Here is a 20,152-nt window from a genome sequence, read left to right as displayed (position 1 = left end):
GCGCAATTGTCAATTAAAGTAACGCAGTGCTGTTTTGCAAAATTGGCCTGGTCATGAAGGGGGGTTAAATCTTTCAGAGGTCAAGTGGTAATCTGTTTTTATTAGACTCTTAAGGACCCTACTGCATTAATGGCTTCTTTGTTGTACTATGGTGCTGCCAAGAATTTCTGCTACTGACACAAAATGTATATGCAAAATGCACTCAAGTCTACACGGGCCTGAAGCATGTATAAACCTTTTACAGCAGTTTACTCATCGGGTATACAAGAGTTCATAACTGTACAAAAAAGTCTATGAAAAGCTTATACAGCTAGGGTACTTTGCATTCAAGATTGACAATTAGGCCCCTTTCACAGGGCGGATCGATCCCCGCTGAGCAGGCGGATAACAGCTCCGTCTCCGCTTTGCAGAGACGGAGCTGTCAGAGCCCCTCTCTCCTCTATGGGAGATCGGATGAAAACGGACCGACCTGTCCGTTTTTCATTTGTTCCGATCCGATCCTCCAGACGGATGGAAAATAAGGATCAGATCAGATAGCAGCATCAGTGGACATGTCACTGCTGACATCCGCCGCTCCATAGGGCTACATGGAGCATCTGATCAGATCTGCCTGAAAAACTGACAGGCGGACCTGATTGGAAAGCCTGTGTGAAAGGGGCCTTGCACTATACAGCTTAGCTTGACCTATTTGAATGTAACACATCATCTCCAGGTGCTATGGAAGAATAGACTGCACCTGAAACATTATGCTGTGCTTTATACTGTGATTTTTCTGATTTATTATATGACTTCAGGTTTAGAATCCAGGCTTAAAAAAAACGCTGCTTCTAGAAGAGTTTGGTATTTTGCCTGTAGAAGAATCTAATATAATCCTTTGTGTCCATGCACATTAGAATGTTTAGGCCCCTTTCACATTTGTGCGACTAGGGACTGCAAAGTTGCATGACAAGTCGTACCCCATGATTTCCAATGAGTATTGTTCATATCTGTGCGACTTCAAGGTAGTTCCTGCACTACTTTGGTCTGACTTTGATGCAACCTAATGTCCATAGACCTCAAGAATACACAGGCATTGCTTCAATTCGTGACTTTCAGGTCGCAAATGTGTGAAAGGGGCCTTAGAGGCATATTTTAGGTTTAGCGTTTAGAGGCAGGAAAAAAAAAATAAAACCCTTCTGGTTTGTGTTTTTGAGAGGAGTTTTCTGGCAGAAAAAAAACGCTGAACACTCCTAAACACCTGTGCAAAAATGCTCGAGAAATGCTTTAACACCATGAGCACTGGCATTTTTTTAATGGACCCATGAAGTGATTCTCAGGAGTATGGTATTTTCTTAGATGTGATTGTGCCCAATGTAATATACAGTATGGGCTCTTTCACACGGTCCGCCTCCGTAGGCGGATCCGTGCTGCTCAGCGGGGGATCGATCCACTATCCCCGCTGAGCCGACGGATGACAGCTCCGTCTCCGCTTGCAGTGCGGAGAGGGAGATGTCACAGTCCCAGCTGCTCTCTATGGGGGATCGGATGAGAGCGGACCGCTTGTCCGCTCTCATCCGATCCGATCCGATACCTGAACGGATAGAAAAATAGGGTTTCCATCCGTCCAGATTTCACGGACCGGATCGGATACGGATGGCAGCGGGTGTCAGCGGAGGTGTCTCCGCTGACATCCGCTGCCCCATAGAGCTGCATGGAGGATCCGATCAGATCCGCCTAAAAAACTGACAGGCGGATCTGATCGGACCGCCCGTGTGAAAGAGCCCTATGAGCGCTAGGGAACTGTAACATTGTATCTTTATTTGCAACTTTCATTCTGTAACCAGAGAGTGTGGGTACTGTACATTCACATTCTCAGGTAAGTGGTTGTATTTGTAACTGAAAAATACCCATGTAGGTGGGCCTATAATACAGAACCGCTTCTAGATACTTACAGCCCTGACCGGTCATATTTTTGTTTCCATTGCAGCCTGGAGAGCAAATGCATGTCAATCTGCCTCTGTCCCAACAGGTGTCTAATGAGGGCAGGATGTCCATGTCCGAATCGGCGTCTGAGTTCTTTGATGCACAGGAAGTGCTCCTGTCTGCCAGTTCATCTGAGAATGAGGTGAGTCCTATGTTCCATCTACCTGACTTGTTTAATCGCGGCTTTTTTTCTCCGAGAATAGGTGCAGGAACTCCCCCCTTCTGAGTCACCCCTAGTCTCCATTAACTACCAACCTCTAAGCACTGTCCCTTGGTTCCACCCCCTACCCACCTCCCACGCACCCACAAAATACCTCACCCAGCAACAAAAGATCCACCCCAGCAACATTAGACCCCCTCCAGTAGCAACAACTGCTCTCCCAGCAACCAGTATCAATACATCAGCCAACAATAGACCTCTACCTCAACAGGAGATCCCTACCAACAACATAAGACCCCCCCCCCCAGCAACAATAGACCCTCACACTATAATAGATCCCTACCAGTGGCAATAGATCCCCAAGCAGCCAGCATCAAGAGACCCTCCAACACACCCCACACTCCTTGCTATTACATACATTCAGTGCTGGAGATGCCGAACTGCGTTCCCCTGTGTTCCTGCTGAAAAAAAGCCCTGTGTTTAATAATCATCAAGATTTTGATGTAGAGAAAATGGTCTACAGAAGAGACCTACAGGAGGTTCATTTTATATACCGGAGAACAGTGAACCCATAATTCCTCCAAACTTATTTAAATTTTTTACCCAAAAATGTTAGGTTTATTGATTAAAGTTAGAAGAGACAATAGAGTTACATCCCTTTTCACTTGAATTCTCGACTGTAGAAGCAATTGAGACTGCAAGGAAACATTTTAAAACTGCATAAGTCCCTCAAAAGCCTAGCAGAACTCCTACTGCTGTGTGAGCCAATGAGGAGAGAGAAACCCAGGTGAGCCGCTGCTCTCATGCACGTCTCTGGATCGAGATGGGGCTCAGGCAATTATGGAGGGGGGAGGGGCTGGGGAGGAGCTGCACCCAGGGTTTTTTTTTAAAAAACCTTCTGCCTTTATAGCCACAAGGTGCGAGGATAACTTCAACAGACAGAAACAGGGCATGGCTTTGCAATGTGATCACCAAGATCTCTCATATCAACTCACTTATACATAGCGAAGTGCAGGGAAGAGCTTTAAACTTGTTCAATACAATTAATTGGGTTAGGTATATGGCTGATACATGGGTCAAAATATCTACAGTCCAAGCTTTTAGTGAATACATACAAAACACCTAAGATAGGCAGATTCAGTGCAGAATATCAATTAACACCTTTTGGACTGTGTTAAATGTCAAAAAGAGAGCGGACTTGGACACTTAACATTTTCAAGAAACCACGTGACCTGTTATTAGCACTCTAAAGTATAAACATAGAGGCTAAGGATAAATGAATACAATAGACCAGATGTACTTTGAAAAACTTAGACTGGGTTTTGGTAAGACTGCAAAGTCAAGCAAAAACAGATTTCCCCATCCCCTCCACCGTTGAATGGGGGAAAATCCGAACAAAGTACTACGGTCATCTTTTACAGTATGTACTGTAGTTGTAGTATTGGGAAAAGATTAACAAAAAATGTCTTCCTTGTGTTTTACAAGCCCTGAAGCAAAAGTTTGTACAGATCCAACCAACAGCTATAGGTCATACTTGGTATATGTAGTCCAGCCTATTGAGGTATACAAAGACCTTTATGTTTAGGGTTCAAACCACTGCTTAGCAAATGGATGACTCAACATGGGGGCAAATTCTGCAGGTCTGCTCAGCAGTATTTCTTTACCAATAATAAGGTGCACATTTTAGTGAAAGAACAACGGATTCAAATGAAAGAGACTCTCCTAAATAAACATACCTAAATAGGAGTGGATGCCTTCAACACTATCTGTCACCCACATATAATGCTGTTTTTTTACATCTATATCTTCAAAATTTGACAACAGTTCACCCCCATTACCTTGTAATTTAAAGTGATTGTAAATTCTCTATTAAAAAAACAAACCTATTCTACTTACCTGCTCTATGCAGTTGGTTTTGCACAGGGCAGCCCGCATCTTCCTCTTCTCGCGTCACTCGCTGACGCTCCTGGCCCCTCCCTTCTGCTGAGTGCCCCCACAGCAAGCAGCCTGCTATTGAGGCACCCAAGCTGAGCAGCTCTGTGTATCCATTCAGACATGGAGCTGTGGTTTGGCCCCGCCCCTCTTTCTCCTGATTGGCTAACTGAGTTTGATTGACAGCAGCGGAAGCCAATGGCGCCACTGCTGTGTTTCTGCTAATCAGGAGGGAGAGGCGGTCTAGGCACTCGTGGACATTGCTGGATAGAGATGGGGCTCAGTTAAGTATTAGGGGGCCTGAGGGGGGCAGCTGCACACAGAAGGCTTTTTATCTTCATGCATAGAATGCATGAAGATAAAAAAAAACTTCTGACTTTACAACCACTTTAATTACCTTCTGTCCTAAGACTTCATAGCAATATGGTGGTTATTTGTTACTTTGGAACAGAATATTTTCACAACTTCTAGTCTACCTCTATCTTAGACAATCAACTGCCTTGGCATATTTTATGACATCCTCATTTTTAATTAAGGTGACTGAATTATCTATGTGGGCCTAAAGCTGGAGTATGTTCTTAAAAGCGGTAGTAAAGCGCACCTTTAAAAAAAAACCTGCTAGACAGTGGCATAACGTGCTACTATGCATAGCATAGTAGCACATTATAAATATACAAACCTTAGAACCAAGCCCTCAGTGGCGCGCTTCCATCTTAACCTGGTCTTCCTTCCAGGTTTGCATGCTCCGGTCATCTGATTGGCCTAGCCACGATGACGTCGCTCCCCCTCATGCGCACGGTAGTTACAGACCGTGGCACAGAGCTCTGAAGTGATGGCACGGGTATGCTGTCCCTTCAGAGCGCATGTGCGGGTGGCGTCACCGGCTGTGTGCAGTGTGAATATCTCCGAAACTGTGCAAGTTTAGGAGATACTTACTGTACCTACAGGAAAACCTTATTATAGGCTTGCCTGTAGGTACAAATTTACAAAAAAGAGTTTACTACCGCTTTAACACCCATTTGAGCTGGGAGAGTTGCTCTGATGAGTAATGAAAAACATCTTTAATATTACAAAACGGGTCCAGTTAGATGTGACCATAGGCCTGCGCAGCCTATTAAATTAGGGTGTGCACCCCAAAGCTCAAACACACGTGTTTGTGTGTGTCTACATATATATGACCCCAGCACATTTATCTCCCTGCCGACACATTGAAAGGCAAGTGCCTAAAGACTTCTCTTATGGCAGAACCAGTAAGAGAGAGATTTTTCCCGTCTTCCTACTAGCACAAAAAGTGATAATGTTAATGTACATGGGGTGATTAGGGTGTGCCCAGGCACACCTGGCACACCCTGTGCGCACGCCTATGGATGTGACTATCTACTACTAATTGTCACAGGAATATTCCTTCCTGTGTGTCGTGTGGCCCCCACTGATGCTAAAAGAAGGTAGGCTCAGACTTTAAATAATTCTGGGTGTGTGTTCTAGATAATTAGCTACTTTGTATATAAGTAGTCTGTCCAGCTTCATAAACTGATACAAATTTGTATATAGGCTATATTTAGAAATCTCAACAGCTGCACCATTAGAGACTGTAAAAATGGTTTTCATTGCTTAGATTAAAGTTCATTAACGTAGAAATTTCTGACTTTCATGCAGGCATCCGATGACGAGTCATATATCAGCGATGTCAGTGATAACATCTCTGAAGACAACACCAGCTTTGCGGATAATGTGTCCCGTCAGAGTACTGTATCAGATTTTTTATGGCATGATTTAGAGATACATTGTTTGACAGTGAGTTGCAAAAACAAGCTGGGATAAAAAAATAGGTGTTCTTCTACGAATACAAATTTTTGGGGCTTGCAACAAGATATAGGAAAAGAGTTAGGCTTTCTCTATACTTGGAAAATGCCCGCAAGATCACAACGTTCCCATGGCGCACAAAAATGTGCATCTTTTCTTCAGGTGCGCCATGGCATTATTTATTCTTCATGGCGCCCCAACACACTTTGCTAAAGAATGGGATAAATTTTGTGCCAAGATGCATAACAGTATACCATACGCTTTGGGTAGCGCAATCTAAAAAAAGGAGGAGCTTGCAATACTTTTGTGTGATTGCTGTACATAGCATAGCCTGTTAAAGTGAATGGACTGCCTTAAATGCAGGTGCGCTGTTGCAGTTGCACAGGTGTAAACAGAGCCTGAAGTTTCAAAGTCGTCTGCTCTTTGGTATATCCTGTGCTGTCCTATAAATACTATATAAGAAAGCTGGCACTTATAGGACTCACTTGGCACCCTGGTACCTACCAGGAAATATGATGTTCAAAAAACCTGATGGCAGGTTGTGGAGAATTTCATGCACAATAAATTGGGGCTCTATTTCTTGTTTGTGACTTTCCTGCTCTGTTAGCCAACCACACCACAGGCCAACAGGAAAGGTGGGCTTGCAATGGTTGCCTCCAAGCTTGGGTTAGCACATGGGCTATGATGAAGGGTGTAAGTCATGGGTGTCCAACCTTTTGGCTTCCCTGGGCCACATTGAGTGTAGAGAAATTTTCTCAGGCCGCATATAAAATATATACTATAGTTAAGGTATACAAGTAATAAAATGCTGCCTCGCCCTTCCCGCGCCACCGCTCCCCCCGCACTAATTTAGCACAACTAGAGGATGATCAAATTAAATGGAATCCGTATACAGAGGTTTACTTCTTCTGAGAGATAATAAAGGAACACTCTAACCACCATGACCACTTCAGTGATTTGAAGTGGTAATGGTGGTAGGAGTCAGAAACACTGCACATGCTCGCCTCCCTCCCCCCCTCCCCTCCGAGGCAGCCTCTGCCTACCATTAGTTGGAAGCTGCTGTGGCCGTGCCCCCGACCTGACTTCCTTCCTCCCCAGAAACAAAAAAAATTGTCAGGGGGCAGTGGGCCGCATTGCCTGCGGTTCCCCTGGGCCGCAGGTTGGGCATGCCTGGTGTAAGTGGTCCATATAGACAAGTGATCTCTTTCTTTTTTTTTTTTTCCAAATAAGTGATCTGTACCAGGGCTGATGTTGTTGATGAAAGTATTACGTGATAATATTATGTGTTATACAAAAGTACCATACCTATGAAACTGGGGTGTATAAATTAGTATCAGGTAAAGTGTATGTAATGGCAAAACCTTCTTTATAATATTGCATGGAGAACCCTTGTCAGCTCTTTATTATTGTCTGTGTCTCCGCTGGGAAGATTTACGGTTTTTATTTGTCCTGGTAGCCGATTGTCTTCATTACAGAAAATGAGGGGAAATCCAAAATGTTACAGTTGATACCCAAACAGGAGAGTAGGAGAAAATGTTATTTTCCTGTTCCTTTGTTATGTTTTCCTGTTCCAGTTCCAACTCTCTAAGAGCCGGTTCACACTCATGTGGCTGCGGCGTTCGCATGTAATGTCGGAGCGCACTGCTCCTTCATTACATGCGATCGGCTGTGCGGTGCGAGTTTAGCCGTACACTTTGTATGGCTAAATTCGCACCGCACCCGCAGCAAAGATGCACAGGACCCTTTTTTGCAGCCCCATCAGAATCGAATCGCACAGCGGTTCACACTTGTGCGATCCGATCCTGTGCAAACTGCAAGATCGCACTGCGATATGCGATCAAACTGGGGGTGTCGTTAAGATTACATTGACACCCCCAGCGTATCGCATATGGCAGTGGGAACTGCCGGGGGTGTGTTTGCGATGCGGGAACAGGCTGCGAATTCGCAGCCTTCCCGCATCGCATAAGTGTGAACTGGGGCTAAGAGCCGGTTCACACTCATGCGGCTGCGGAGTTCGCATGTAATGTCGGAGCGCACTGCTCCTTCATTACATGCGATCGGCTGTGCGGTGCGAGTTTAGCCATACACTTTGTATGGCTAAATTCGCACCGAACCCGCAGCAAACACGCACAGGACCCTTTTTTGCAGCCCCATCAGGATCGGATCGCACAGCGGTTCACACTTGTGCGATCCGATCCTGTGCGAACTGCAAGATCGCACTGCGATATGCGATCAAACTGGGGGTGTCGTTAAGATTACATTGACACCCCCAGCGTATCGCATATGGCAGTGGGAACTGCCGGGGGTGTGTTTGCGATGCGGGAACAGGCTGCGAATTTGCAGCCTTCCCGCATCGCATAAGTGTGAACTGGGGCTTAGAAGGAATTTCCACTCCTATTGGAGAGTTTTCCCAGTTACTTCCTGTTGTATCTCTGGGACAAGTTGAAGTCTCTCTCTAAGGGCCCTTTCACACTGGGAAGTTTTTTGAGCACTTTTGTGTGAAGTAAAAAAAAAAAAAAAAAAAAAAGCACTTGAAAAGCTCAAGAAAAAAAGCTTCCCTTTTAGAATCAATGAAGGTGTTTACACTGGGGCAGTGGGTTTCCGTTGCAGTGAAAAAAAATCCTGCTTGCAGCATCTTTGGAGCATGTTTGGGGAGCTAACATTAACCACAGCAAAAAAGCTCCTCCCCATTGAAATGAATGGGAACCGCATTAACGCCTCAAAAACACCCCCTGCTAAGCGTCTTTGGTGCAGTTTTTGGGTCACATGTCCTTTAAAAACTGCACCGCAAATGCTGCAAAAGCACAGCAAAAATTCTCCAATAACACATAGGCATCATTCTAGCAGTTTTGGAAACGGAACTAGAAAATATGAACTGTAAAATCTTTAGGATGTGTTGTGTAAGCACACAATCTACATATTTTTTTTACCCATCATACTCTAACAGTTATTTTCTGTTGCCCAGTTCTCAATGGAGAACTGTTAGGTGGTGCTTTTAGAACTGGACGACGGATGAGCCTTCCTGCACCTTCACCTGACACCAGCAATATCAATCTTTGGAATATTCTAAGGAATAATATTGGCAAAGACCTGTCCAAAGTCTCCATGCCAGTGGAACTTAATGAGCCTCTTAATACTTTACAGCACCTTTGTGAAGAATTGGAGTACAGCGAGCTGTTGGATAAGGCCGCTGAGACAGATGATCCTCATGAACGTATGGTACAGTAAAAGTTTTGTGGGATTCTGCGCACACTGTGGGGTTTATTTAAAGCAAACCTTTCAGTACTATTATCCTAATAAACCAGCCACAAAACTAAAATGCAGGCACAAAACCTTTGGGAAGTCCTCTTGTCTGCCTTGGGAGCCCTGGTATGCAAATTTTGACATTTGAGCTGGTCTACACTCCCTTTCCTTATATTCCTGTTGACCAGTAAGGTTCAAATTTGTGTTTCAAAATTGTGTTGCCTGTATGTTAGTCATTAGGCCAGTTCAGTAAGATCAAGATACTGGAAGGTAGACTCTAACAAGTTAAAATTAATTTTTAAATTTGTATGTATGTATACTACTTTGGATAAATGACTGAGCTGGAACAAGCATGTAGGGGGCAGTTCAGACTTTTAAAAAGTCAGTGGTTGTGTGTGTATTCCAGGTTAGTGACTCACCAACTACTGAAGCAAGAGTAAGTGCCGGTTCACATATATGCGATGCGGGAACCCTGTGAATCCACTGCGGGTTCCCGCATCATATTTAACTCGCAGGCAGTTCACACTACCATATGCAAATCGCTGGTGGTGTCAATATAAAGTTAACGACACCCCCAGATCAGTTTGCGTATTGCAGTGCGAACTGTCAGTTTGGACATGAATCGGATCGCATAGGTCCAAAAAGGGTCCTATGTGAGTTGTGTCCGAATGCGAGGCAAATTCAGCCATACAATCTGTATGGCTGAATTTGCATCGCACAGACATCGCATGTGACAGTGCGCTCCGAATAACATGCGATTCTGGTCATCACACATATGTGAACCGGGACTGAAAACGACAACCTTCATGCATGCAACTTTTAACAAGGAATCTGCAATAGCGGTCTTTCTTTTCACTGTCTTTGCGAGTTGCTGTAAGATCTGAGGGATGAGATTTGATTGCTTGACATGGACAATATTGACCTGCAGATTACGATGGCCTATAGCAGGGGTGTCAAACTGGCGGCCCTCCAGCTGTTGCGGAACTACAAGTCGCATCATGCCTCTGTCTGTGGGATTCATGCTTGTAACTGTCAGCCTTGCAATGCCTCGTGGGACTTGTAGTTCCGCAACAGCTGGAGGGCCGCCAGTTTGACACCTGTAGCCTATAGCAACCAATCAGGCAATGATGCTCTTTGCACTCCTCTAAGCCAGATACATCACAAAATTCTATATAGACACACTCCAATGTCTGGAGGGTTTATCAATCCGCATTTTGTTTTCCAGGCCCTTATTGCTGCATTTGCAGTCTCAGGATATGCTGCCACGTATTACCGAGCTGGGAGCAAGCCTTTCAACCCTGTGCTCGGTGAGACTTATGAATGTATAAGAGAAGACAAAGGATTTCGATTTTTTTCTGAACAGGTGAAGTTGATTAGTGACATGGAACTGTAACACAAGTTGGAGTTTTTCACATCTGTATCACATCAGAATTATTCATCCAAACTGACATTTTTGTTTTAACTACATGCCTGTGACTTGAATTGTATGCTAGCTTCTCGTAGATCTATTGGACTATATGGTGGTGCAGTGAAGGGTGTGTGAACCTTGGCAGGAGATATCACTCCTTGAATAGCCAAGAAATAAAGGAAGCCATTGGGTTATACAGCGAAATCGGCATCCTCCATTAATCCATTTTTGGGGGAAAACTGTATTTGATCAAATATGCTGCTGAAGTATGCTCTATACTGCTTTCTTATTTACAGTGCCTTGAAAAAGTTTTCATACCTGTAACGGACCCCCAATACTTTGACCAAGTATTTCCATCTTAGGTCTCCCAAATCCCACATGATGCAGTGACTATGGCCCCCAATTCCCCCCCAAACATCAGCCTAAGCTCGATGAAGGGTAAAAACAAAGACTCTTTAATCAACAACTCACTTCCATTATATACAGTCTTAGCTTAGGTGCTTGATTACATCATGCAAATGTATTGTATACACAACATAATTAACATACCTGGCCATCTGGACAGAAACAATAGGCTCAGACAGGATTAGCATTCTCATAATTGACTCAACAAGCAACAAGCCCAAAACATAGCCGAATACGCATTCCTAGAAGTGTGAACACACACCACCTCTAAACAGATGAAAGCAGAAGACATAGGCTCGCAGACTGCCCGTCTCCATTTTCAACACACCTTATTATAACTTAAGTGTCAATTCACATCCCCCCAGTATACCATAGCTGAGTCTTATGTCATTAGCATCTGTTTAGTCTCTCCTTGTGTGAAGTCCTTGGTTGTAGGCAGCTTAGCCCTAGAGTCTGTGTCGCTTGGGGTGACAGGGACTTGAATTCAAAGTAACAGTACTCCAAGTGTACCCCAGCATACACCCCCCCCCCCCCCACAGAGCCATGCTCCCCTACAAGCCAAGGCCCATAGTCCGTGGGCAGAAAGCTGGCCTCCACACTCCTCCAGTAGCCCGTGGCGAACGTCCCAGCAAATGGGCGTTCGTCACAATTCCCCTTGAAATTTTCCACAATTTTGTCATGTTACAACCAAAAACGTAAATGCGTTTTATTGGGATTTTATATGATAGATCAACACAAAATGGCACATAATTGTGCAGTTAGGGGAAATGATAAATGGTTTTCAACATTTTTTACAAATCAATATCTCAAAAGTGGGGCATGCATTTGTATTTAGCCCCCTTTACTCTGATACCCCTAACTAAAATCTAGTGTAATTAATTGTCTTCAGAAGTTACCTAATTAGTAAATAGAGCCTGCCTGTGTGTAATTTAATCACAGTATAAATACAGCTGTGTTGTGAAGCCCTCAGAGGTTTGTTAGAGAACCTTAGTGAACAAACCGCATCATGAAGGCCAAGGAACACACCAGACAGAACAGGGATAAAGTTGTGGAGAAGTTTAAAGCAGGGTTAGGTTATAAAAAAAATATCCCAAGCTTTGAACATCTCATGGAGCACTGTTCAATCCATCATCTGAAAATGGAAAGAATATGGCACAACTGCAAACCTACAAAGTCATGGCCATCCACCTAAACTAACAGGCTGGGCAAAGAGAGCAATAAACAGAGAAGCAGCCAAGAGGCCCATGGTAACTCTGGAAGAGCTGCATAAACCCACAGCTCAGGTGGGAGAATCTGTCCACAGGACAACTACACGTTGTGCACTCCACAAATCTGGCCTTTATAGAAGAGTGGCAAGAGGAAAGCCATTGTTGAAAGAAAGCTATAGGAAGGCCTGTTTGCAGTTTGCGAGAAGCCGTGTGGGGGACACAGCAACATGTGGAAGAAGGTGCTCTGGTCAGATGAGACCAAAATTTAACTTTTTAGCCTAAAAGCAAAAAGCTATGTGTGGCGGAAAACGAACACTGCACATCACCCTGAACACACCATTCCTAGCGTGAAACATGGTGGTGGCACCATCATGTTGTAGGGATGCTTTTCTTCAGCAGGGCCAGGGAAACTGGTCAGAGTTGATGGGAAGATGGATGTAGCCAAATACAGGGCAATCATAGAAGAAAACCTGTTAGAGTCTGCAAAAGATTTGAGACTGGGGTGGAGGTTCACCTTCCAGCAGGACAACAACCCTAAACATACAGCCAGAGCTACATTTGAATGGTTAAGATCAAAGCGTATTCATGTGTTAGAATGGCCCAGTCAAAGTCCAGACCTAAATCTAGTTGAGAATCTGTGGCAAGATTTAAAAATTTCTGTTCACGGATGCTCTCCATCCAATCTGACAGAGCTTGAGCTATTTTGCAAAGAATGGACAACAATTTTACTCTCTAGATGTGCAAAGCTGTTAAGAGACCTACCCAAAAAGACTTGTAGCTGTAATTGCAGCAAAAGGTGGTTCTACAAAGTATTGACTCGGGAGCTGAGTACAAATACACACAACCCATTTTTTAGAAATTTACTTGTAAAAAATCTTGAAAACCATTTATCATTTTTCTTCCACTTCGCATATATGTGCCACTTTATGTTGGTCTGTCACATAAAATCCCAATAAAATAGTTACGTTTTTGGTTGTAAAATGACAAAATATGGAAAATTTCAAGGGGTAGGAATACTTTTTCAAGGCACTGTATTTGATTAATTTAAAAGAATGTCTGAATTAAAAAAAAGGCTGTTGAGATCTTTCCAATAGGTGAATACGGTTTTCAAACATGTAAAATAAAGTACAGTATTAATATTGTACCTGCACTGATGGGGGGGGGGCACAAACAGAGCACCCCCAGAGCACAAACACACGTGCGTATATATCAGCAGAGCAGTTGACAGTGTCGGTAGAGCAGAGACAGTGGACAGTTTTTATAATTGTTACAGTTTTGTTTTTTTATTATTTTTTACAATTTTGTTTTTTTATTTATTTACAATTTTTTAGAGGCCCTGTTGGTGGGGGGGTGGGCTTTGGTGAGCTTCCCCAGTTGCTTTCTCTACAGCCTCAGCTGCACTGGACAGTGGAGGAATGGAAAGTGCTCTGTGCTGAGCAGTATAGTACCACGCAGGGTGATTGGGGTGTGCCCACACCTCTGGAACAGTAATGGCTTTGCAGTTCTCATACACGGTGCAGAACTTTTTAATTCTGTCTTACACATTTCTTTTAGTTTGTATCCTGTCTGTCAGTACAGAATCATATAAACTTTAGCTAACATTAAGTCAAATTTTTCATGTTTTTGCTTGTTGTTTTTGCAGTTGGCTTCTCTGAGTGGATACTTTAAGCAGGCCTGTGCTTTACCAATTCAGGGAAAAGCAACAGGTTTACTTTATTCCCCTCTTCCCCTGGCAGCACAAACACTTTTTATTCCTATGGGACAGTAGACAGGACTTTCTTACTTTAAACTAAAACTTATCTTATATAAAAAGGATGACACCCACACCAAATGTTGGATTAAGAAAGGCCGCGGCCGTTTATTATTTATTTAAATAACATTAAAATTCATCAAACTTTCAACTCATAAATAATAAACCCGACACTACAATCCAGGTTTATAATAATAAAATATTCAATAAAAAATATCCATAACAACTCAATCATATACTTAAAATTATCGTCCCCCTTTGCAGCTTACAAAGGTGACCCAAAATAATAAAACTGGCCGCGACAAAACAAAAAAACAGGGGAGGGGGGGAGGGGAACCGCTCGCTCCAGGCTTCTGAGGTGGTCTGAGGGTCCCGCTGCTCGTGAGCCCCCTTAAATAGGGCTGAGATGAGGCACAGAAGGCGGGAAGCTGACTGGAAAAAACGGGTATCTTGCACAATCTTCCCAGCTACCTGTAAAACTGATTATGATAGGGGCTCATTTCAACCAATCACTGACTGGAATTTTATTTATCCCCCTAGTAACTCAATATCTTCTACAAAGCCCGCCATACTAATTCCTGTCATAGCTAGCTGCCTGTCACTGTCCCATATAGAAAAGGGGGTCATGAACCCCCTTTTCTTTCTATGGGACAGTAGACAGGACTTTCTTACTTTAAACTAAAACTTATCTTATATAAAAAGGATAACACCCACACCAAATGTTGGATTAAGAAAGGCCGCGGCCGTTTATTATTTATTTAAATAACATTAAAATTCATCAAACTTTCAACTCATAAATAATAAACCCGACACTACAATCCAGGTTTATAATAATAAAATATTCAATAAAAAATATCCAATAGACAGGCGGCATCAAACCCGCCTGTCACCACCCCACAGCGCGTCCCTCTCAGCACAAGTGCCTAAATCAGCATTCAGAATGTCTAGTCCCAGATCTGATAAATGCGTGTCATCCTTTCTATAAAATCCGGGAATCCCACCTTCCAGCTCCAAGTGCCTGAATGATGTGATTCCCATACCGCCCAACATTTTTTCCAGAGCTCTATTAATTCTCCTTCTAACTTTCTCTAAAGGCTTTAAATGTGGGTGCTTGAACCATAACAGCCTCGGAACGATTTCCGAAAAAACAAAGGCTGTATGAGGGGCAAAAGATTGTAAAAAAGCAAAGTCGTCCCTAATCCTAAAAATCAAATCAAGTGTCCTTACCTTGCCCACATCATTTCCCCCCAGATGGACGATGAGAACATCTGGAGGGGAAAGGAGCTGCATTAACCTACAGACCTCAAATATTAATTCGGACCATTTCATGCCCCTCTTGCTGAACCAGAGAACCTGAAAAAGACGAGGATCCAAGCCGATGTTCTCTGTATACACTCTTCTCTTAGCTCTCGCCCGGGCCCAGTGGATGAACGAGTGGCCCACAATCCACACTGAGACCCTGCGTCCTGAAAGCATTAAAACACAAAATTAGGGCGGACATATGACAGGTAGGCATTAGAACGCCATCTACCAATATTTTTCAGCCATTCAGCATTAACTCCTAGTCTTGCAGCCTCTGTTGCTGCCCCAATCCGGAAGGAATGAGATGACAACTTCAAATGATCAAGCTTCAAGAAACTTAAACACTTATTTAACACAGCTATAAACTGGAACTTTGTCAAAGGTTTCCCAGATTGGTGAACAAAAATTGGGCCAGGACTATGGCACCGTACAGACAAAAAATGTTTCATCAGAAAAATGGGGCATATACATGAATCCCTGTAAACATTTAGGTGAATCCATTTACCCACCCCCAACTGATCAGTCTTTGAAAATCGTAGCAGAATACTCATGGAGGTGTCATAAAATAAAACATCAGACAACAGCAGACCGGTTTTCCCATACTTCACATCCGTGGTTAACTCTGAAACCCTTAGGGCACCAAAAAACATGAGGGAGAAAGCAGCTTGAAAAAGAGCAGACTCATAAGAAGAGAAACATACCTTTGCAGCAGCTTCACATAATTGCTCTAAAATTTCTGGTGTAATAGGTTGCCTGGAATCCCTCTGCCAGGTATTTTTACGGTAACCCTTCATAGCCTGCCTTATTGAAAAAAAGGACGAACAGGAGGGAAAATTACGCAGCTTAACAAAGAAAAATATCCCAGCCAGAATTTTATTAACGTGGGACCATGAGTAACGTTGTTCAAAAAGCTTGTTTAGAAAAATAATAATAAGTGTTCAGAAAAAACGTCTTGGCATTCCCCAATGTCATTTAAGTAAGATAACCACATGGACCATGCTGACCGATATCCTGCCATGGTCGCCGGGGCCAAAGAATTAGCTATATTGTCTGAGACCAAATTTAAACAATATCCCAAAGGCGGGCCGGGTAATGATGACTCGTTGGATCCGCGGTAGGTAACAGCTGGAAAAAACGATCCATCTGTCGGCGAGACAATGAATCCGCCAATGTGTTATCCTTGCCCGCTATAAAAGTAGCTTTAATCCAAATGTTTAAAAACAAGCATTTAGAAACCAGATATCTTAATAACTTCAGCACCGGCGGGGACTTAGAGGAGAGACAATTTATAGCGAATAACACACCTTTATTATCCGTCCTCACCATCAAACGCCTGTTCTGAAATTGATGACCCCAAATCTCCAAAGCTACAATGATGGGAAAAAGCTCCAGGAGCACGCTATTCCTGGTGTAACCTAATGACACCCACCTATGACACCATGAATCAGCACACCAGTGATTGCCCCATATTGCGGCAAAGCCCACAGAGCCTGCTGAGTCGGTGAATAATAAAACATCCTTATCCAGAATAAAATCCATTTGCCATATAGACTTACCATTAAAATGTATCAGGAACTGAATCCATACCAGCATATCTTCCTTGGTGTCAGCTGACAATCTAACATGAGCTGTGGGAGTTTTAAGACCAGCAATTGCGGAATAGAGCTTTCTTGCAAATAACTTGCCAAGGGGTATAACCCTAGATGCAAAAGCGAGTAAACCCAAAAGAGACTGAACCTCTTTCAAGCAAACTTTCTTTTTGCGAATCATCACTAAAAGGCAATGCTCTAGCTTAACCACTTTCTCCATTGGTAGCCTGAATTCCATTAAATCAGAATCGATTGTAATGCCCAGAAACTGAACGCACGTAGATGGCCATTCAGTTTTTTCGTGGGCTAGGGGAATGCCAAATTGCTTGCACATATCCAGGAAAAAATATAATAAATGCAAGCAATCTGAAGATCCTGCAGGGCCTAAAAATAAAAAATCCAAATAATGGACTATGTTAGAAGAATTGGACATGGAAGAAATTACCCACTCTAAAAATGAAGAAAAACATTCAAAATAAAAGCAGGATAGCGAGCAGCCCATGGGGAGACACCTATCAAAAAAGAAAAAACCCAGAAAATAAAAACCTAAGGAGTTGAAAGCCATTGGACGAACTGGCAACAAGCGAAAGGCGGATTTAATGTCCGTCTTTGCCATAAGCGCACCTTTGCCTAAACGTCTCAAAATCACAAGGGCATCATCAAAAGTGGAGTACTGCACAGAAGCCAGATCCTCGCTTATTTCATCGTTTAAAGACCCGCCAGCGGGAAACGATAAGTGATGAATAAGCCTATAAGTGTTCGGCTCTTTCTTCTGCACAATTCCCAGAGGGGAAATTCTGAAATTAGTAAAAGGAGGGTAAACAAAAGGGCCAGCAAACCGTCCTGCTTCTAATTCTTTATTGATTTTTTCAACAACAATATCTTCTAAATATTGAACAGACTTCAAATTTGGTACCAAGCAACAGCCCTGTCCTGAAAACCTGGGCAAAACAAAACCATCACTAAAGCCCTCAGATATTAGGGTGGCCTTCACCCTGTCGGGGTACCGTTGCAACCAAGGGAGCATTGCGGGTAGGTTCACCGGCGTTGAGGCTTTTTGGAAAATTTCCGGGGTTCTGGGCTCCCTGCATTTTTTTAAAACATTTGTGGACGGGATGGGATCCTGCACAAAAGGCGCATTCGTGCCTATATTTGCAGGTCCCAGGCCATCGACACTGCGTCTCATTATAATTAAAGCACACTCCTTTGCGAAAAGTGGGAGTGGCTGGTTGAGGCTGTTGTCCAGGAAAGGACTGCCGGTTAAAAATAGGCCTCTGAGGGAGAAACAAATCCAGCCAAAGACTCACATCCTTGACCCCCCATTTCAAATTTGGCTGAACAGCCAGCTTTTGGCGAAAGGCCACATCGTAGGAATACCACGCTGTGCCACCAAAATTTTTATACGCCTCTAGGACGATATCAAGGTGCTGAAAGAGGCCCGTACTTTTAGCCGGAAATCTCTCACACAATACGGCAGCATATATGAAGAATGACTGCAACCAATTATTAAAATTCTTGGTGACTGGACGTTTCCTCTCCTCGTCCTCCTTGTCACTTTTAGACACAAACTCTCTGGCTGATGGCAAAAGAGATAGAATGTCTACAAAATTGCCATTCCAAATTTTTTCTTTGACAGCATCAGACAAGTGAAAGCCCAAGGGGGATAATTCACAAGCCATAGCTCCTTTAAGGCATACCTCGGGTAGATTTTGAGATTTGGCTAATAAAAAAGAAAGGGACTCAGATGGCAGTGCCACAGAGGTTAGCCCCACATTGGAATCCTGTAAAATATTAGTGTCAGACAATGACACTGAAGCAATGCTACTAACAGGAGCGCAATTAGCAGACTGGCCGCTAGATGGCGCCCAGACATCTGTAATAGAGGAGGACACCGGATGCACTACAGCTGGAGTAGTGGGACTTATCAAATTTTTAAAATCTGACAGGAATTTTTGCAGAATAAGGGCAATATCCCCAGAGGGGGGCTGAGTAGGCAAAGTACTGCTCCCTTCTAAACCGGCCATCAGGGAAGGCTCACTGGAAGTAGCCACTGCAGTGGCAGAAAAGGACCTATCTAGAACAGCAGCGCTCACAGGGTTAACACTCTCACCTGCAGCTCGACTGGCTCCACTCCCGTGCGGACGCTCCGGTGTTGGTGACTGATGTGAAGAAGCTGCCCTGGAACGGGCCAGCCTGCCTGCAGCGGGGGGGACGTCCTGGCCGGCTTCCCGTGCCCGTGAAGAGGACCTCCTCTGGCGTCTCGGAGCATTCCGGTCTCCAGCTGGCGGTGAGAACCTTCGGCGCGGCAGTCTTCTCCTCTTCGCGGCCCCGGAGTCTTCAGCGGATGGTCCGGATACACTGCGCCTGCGCACCTCCGTCGTCATCCGGTCCTCCGCGTCCAATTCCTGCGCCGATGACGATCTTCCTCTCGCCGGGGTCACCGACTGTAAACTTCCTCCCGCCGGGGTCACCGCTTGCGCACTTCCTCTCGCAGGGGTCACGGCTTCCTCTCTCCAGCTCGGTCCGGCGACAGGCTCCATGCTCGGCGGCTGAACAGGTACCGGGTTCACAGGCTCAGAATGGCATAAAGTAGGCAAAGCCAGGCAGCGTCTAACCCACTCATCCCCTCCTTCTTCACCAGCTCTTTTGATTAATTGGCGGAGGAGGCTCATCTCGGATGAAGATTCGGACGACACGGGAACCGCTCGATCCAGGCTTCTGAGGTGGTCTGAGGGTCCCGCTGCTCGTGAGCCCCCTTAAATAGGACTGAGATGAGGCACAGAAGGCGGGAAGCTGACTGGAAAAAACAGGTATCTTGCACAATCTTCCCAGCTACCTGTAAAACTGATTATGATAGGGGCTCATTTCAACCAATCACTGACTGGAATTTTATTTATCCCCCTAGTAACTCAATATCTTCTACAAAGCCCGCCAAACTAATTCCTGTCATAGCTAGCTGCCTGTCACTGTCCCATATAGAAAAGGGGGTCATGAACCCCCTTTTCTTTCTATTCCCAACTATTTAACATTTAAACATTGACAGTGAGAAAAGAGAGCCTTGTGTAAGCTTCGAGTCTATTCAGAACTCACACAAGGCCGAGGCCTGCCTCCCCACTCTCATGTGACAGTTCTGGACAGAGAACCAAGCACCAGCACTCTCGGAAGAGGAAGAAGAGTGAGCTACATGCTGCTTCATACACAGGGGTGTCAGGAACAAAGAATAGGTATATACTGCTGGGGAGGGGGACACGAAGGCACACATGCTGCTTTGCTTTGCATTGGAAGAGGGCGAGGACTAGAGCAGTCCATCCAGAATATCTGTTGTGGATGGATGCTGGTGGACCAAATCAGCCACAAAATTCCTATATTTCTTGGGAACTTTGCCACTGC

General features: G+C 44.2%; 1 protein-coding gene across 1 annotated transcript in view; it reads left to right on the top strand.

Moving 5' to 3' along the window:
- OSBPL6 (oxysterol binding protein like 6) overlaps positions 1-20,152 on the top strand; it is a gene marked incomplete at its 3' end in the record, with an annotated part of 388,621 nt that overhangs the window by 335,348 nt on the left and 33,121 nt on the right. The window contains exons 14-17 of the mRNA XM_082261776.1: positions 1,967-2,104; positions 5,711-5,798; positions 8,823-9,076; positions 10,326-10,463. Of these exons, the coding sequence (XP_082117902.1) occupies positions 1,967-2,104; positions 5,711-5,798; positions 8,823-9,076; positions 10,326-10,463 (618 nt within the window). The remainder of the gene's footprint in view (positions 1-1,966; positions 2,105-5,710; positions 5,799-8,822; positions 9,077-10,325; positions 10,464-20,152) is intronic.

The sequence above is a fragment of the Pelophylax lessonae genome (genome assembly GCF_965119305.1).
Source record: "Pelophylax lessonae genome assembly, chromosome: 6".
Classification (NCBI taxonomy): Eukaryota; Metazoa; Chordata; class Amphibia; order Anura; family Ranidae; genus Pelophylax; species Pelophylax lessonae.
This window is presented reverse-complemented; position numbering and strand designations above follow the sequence as displayed.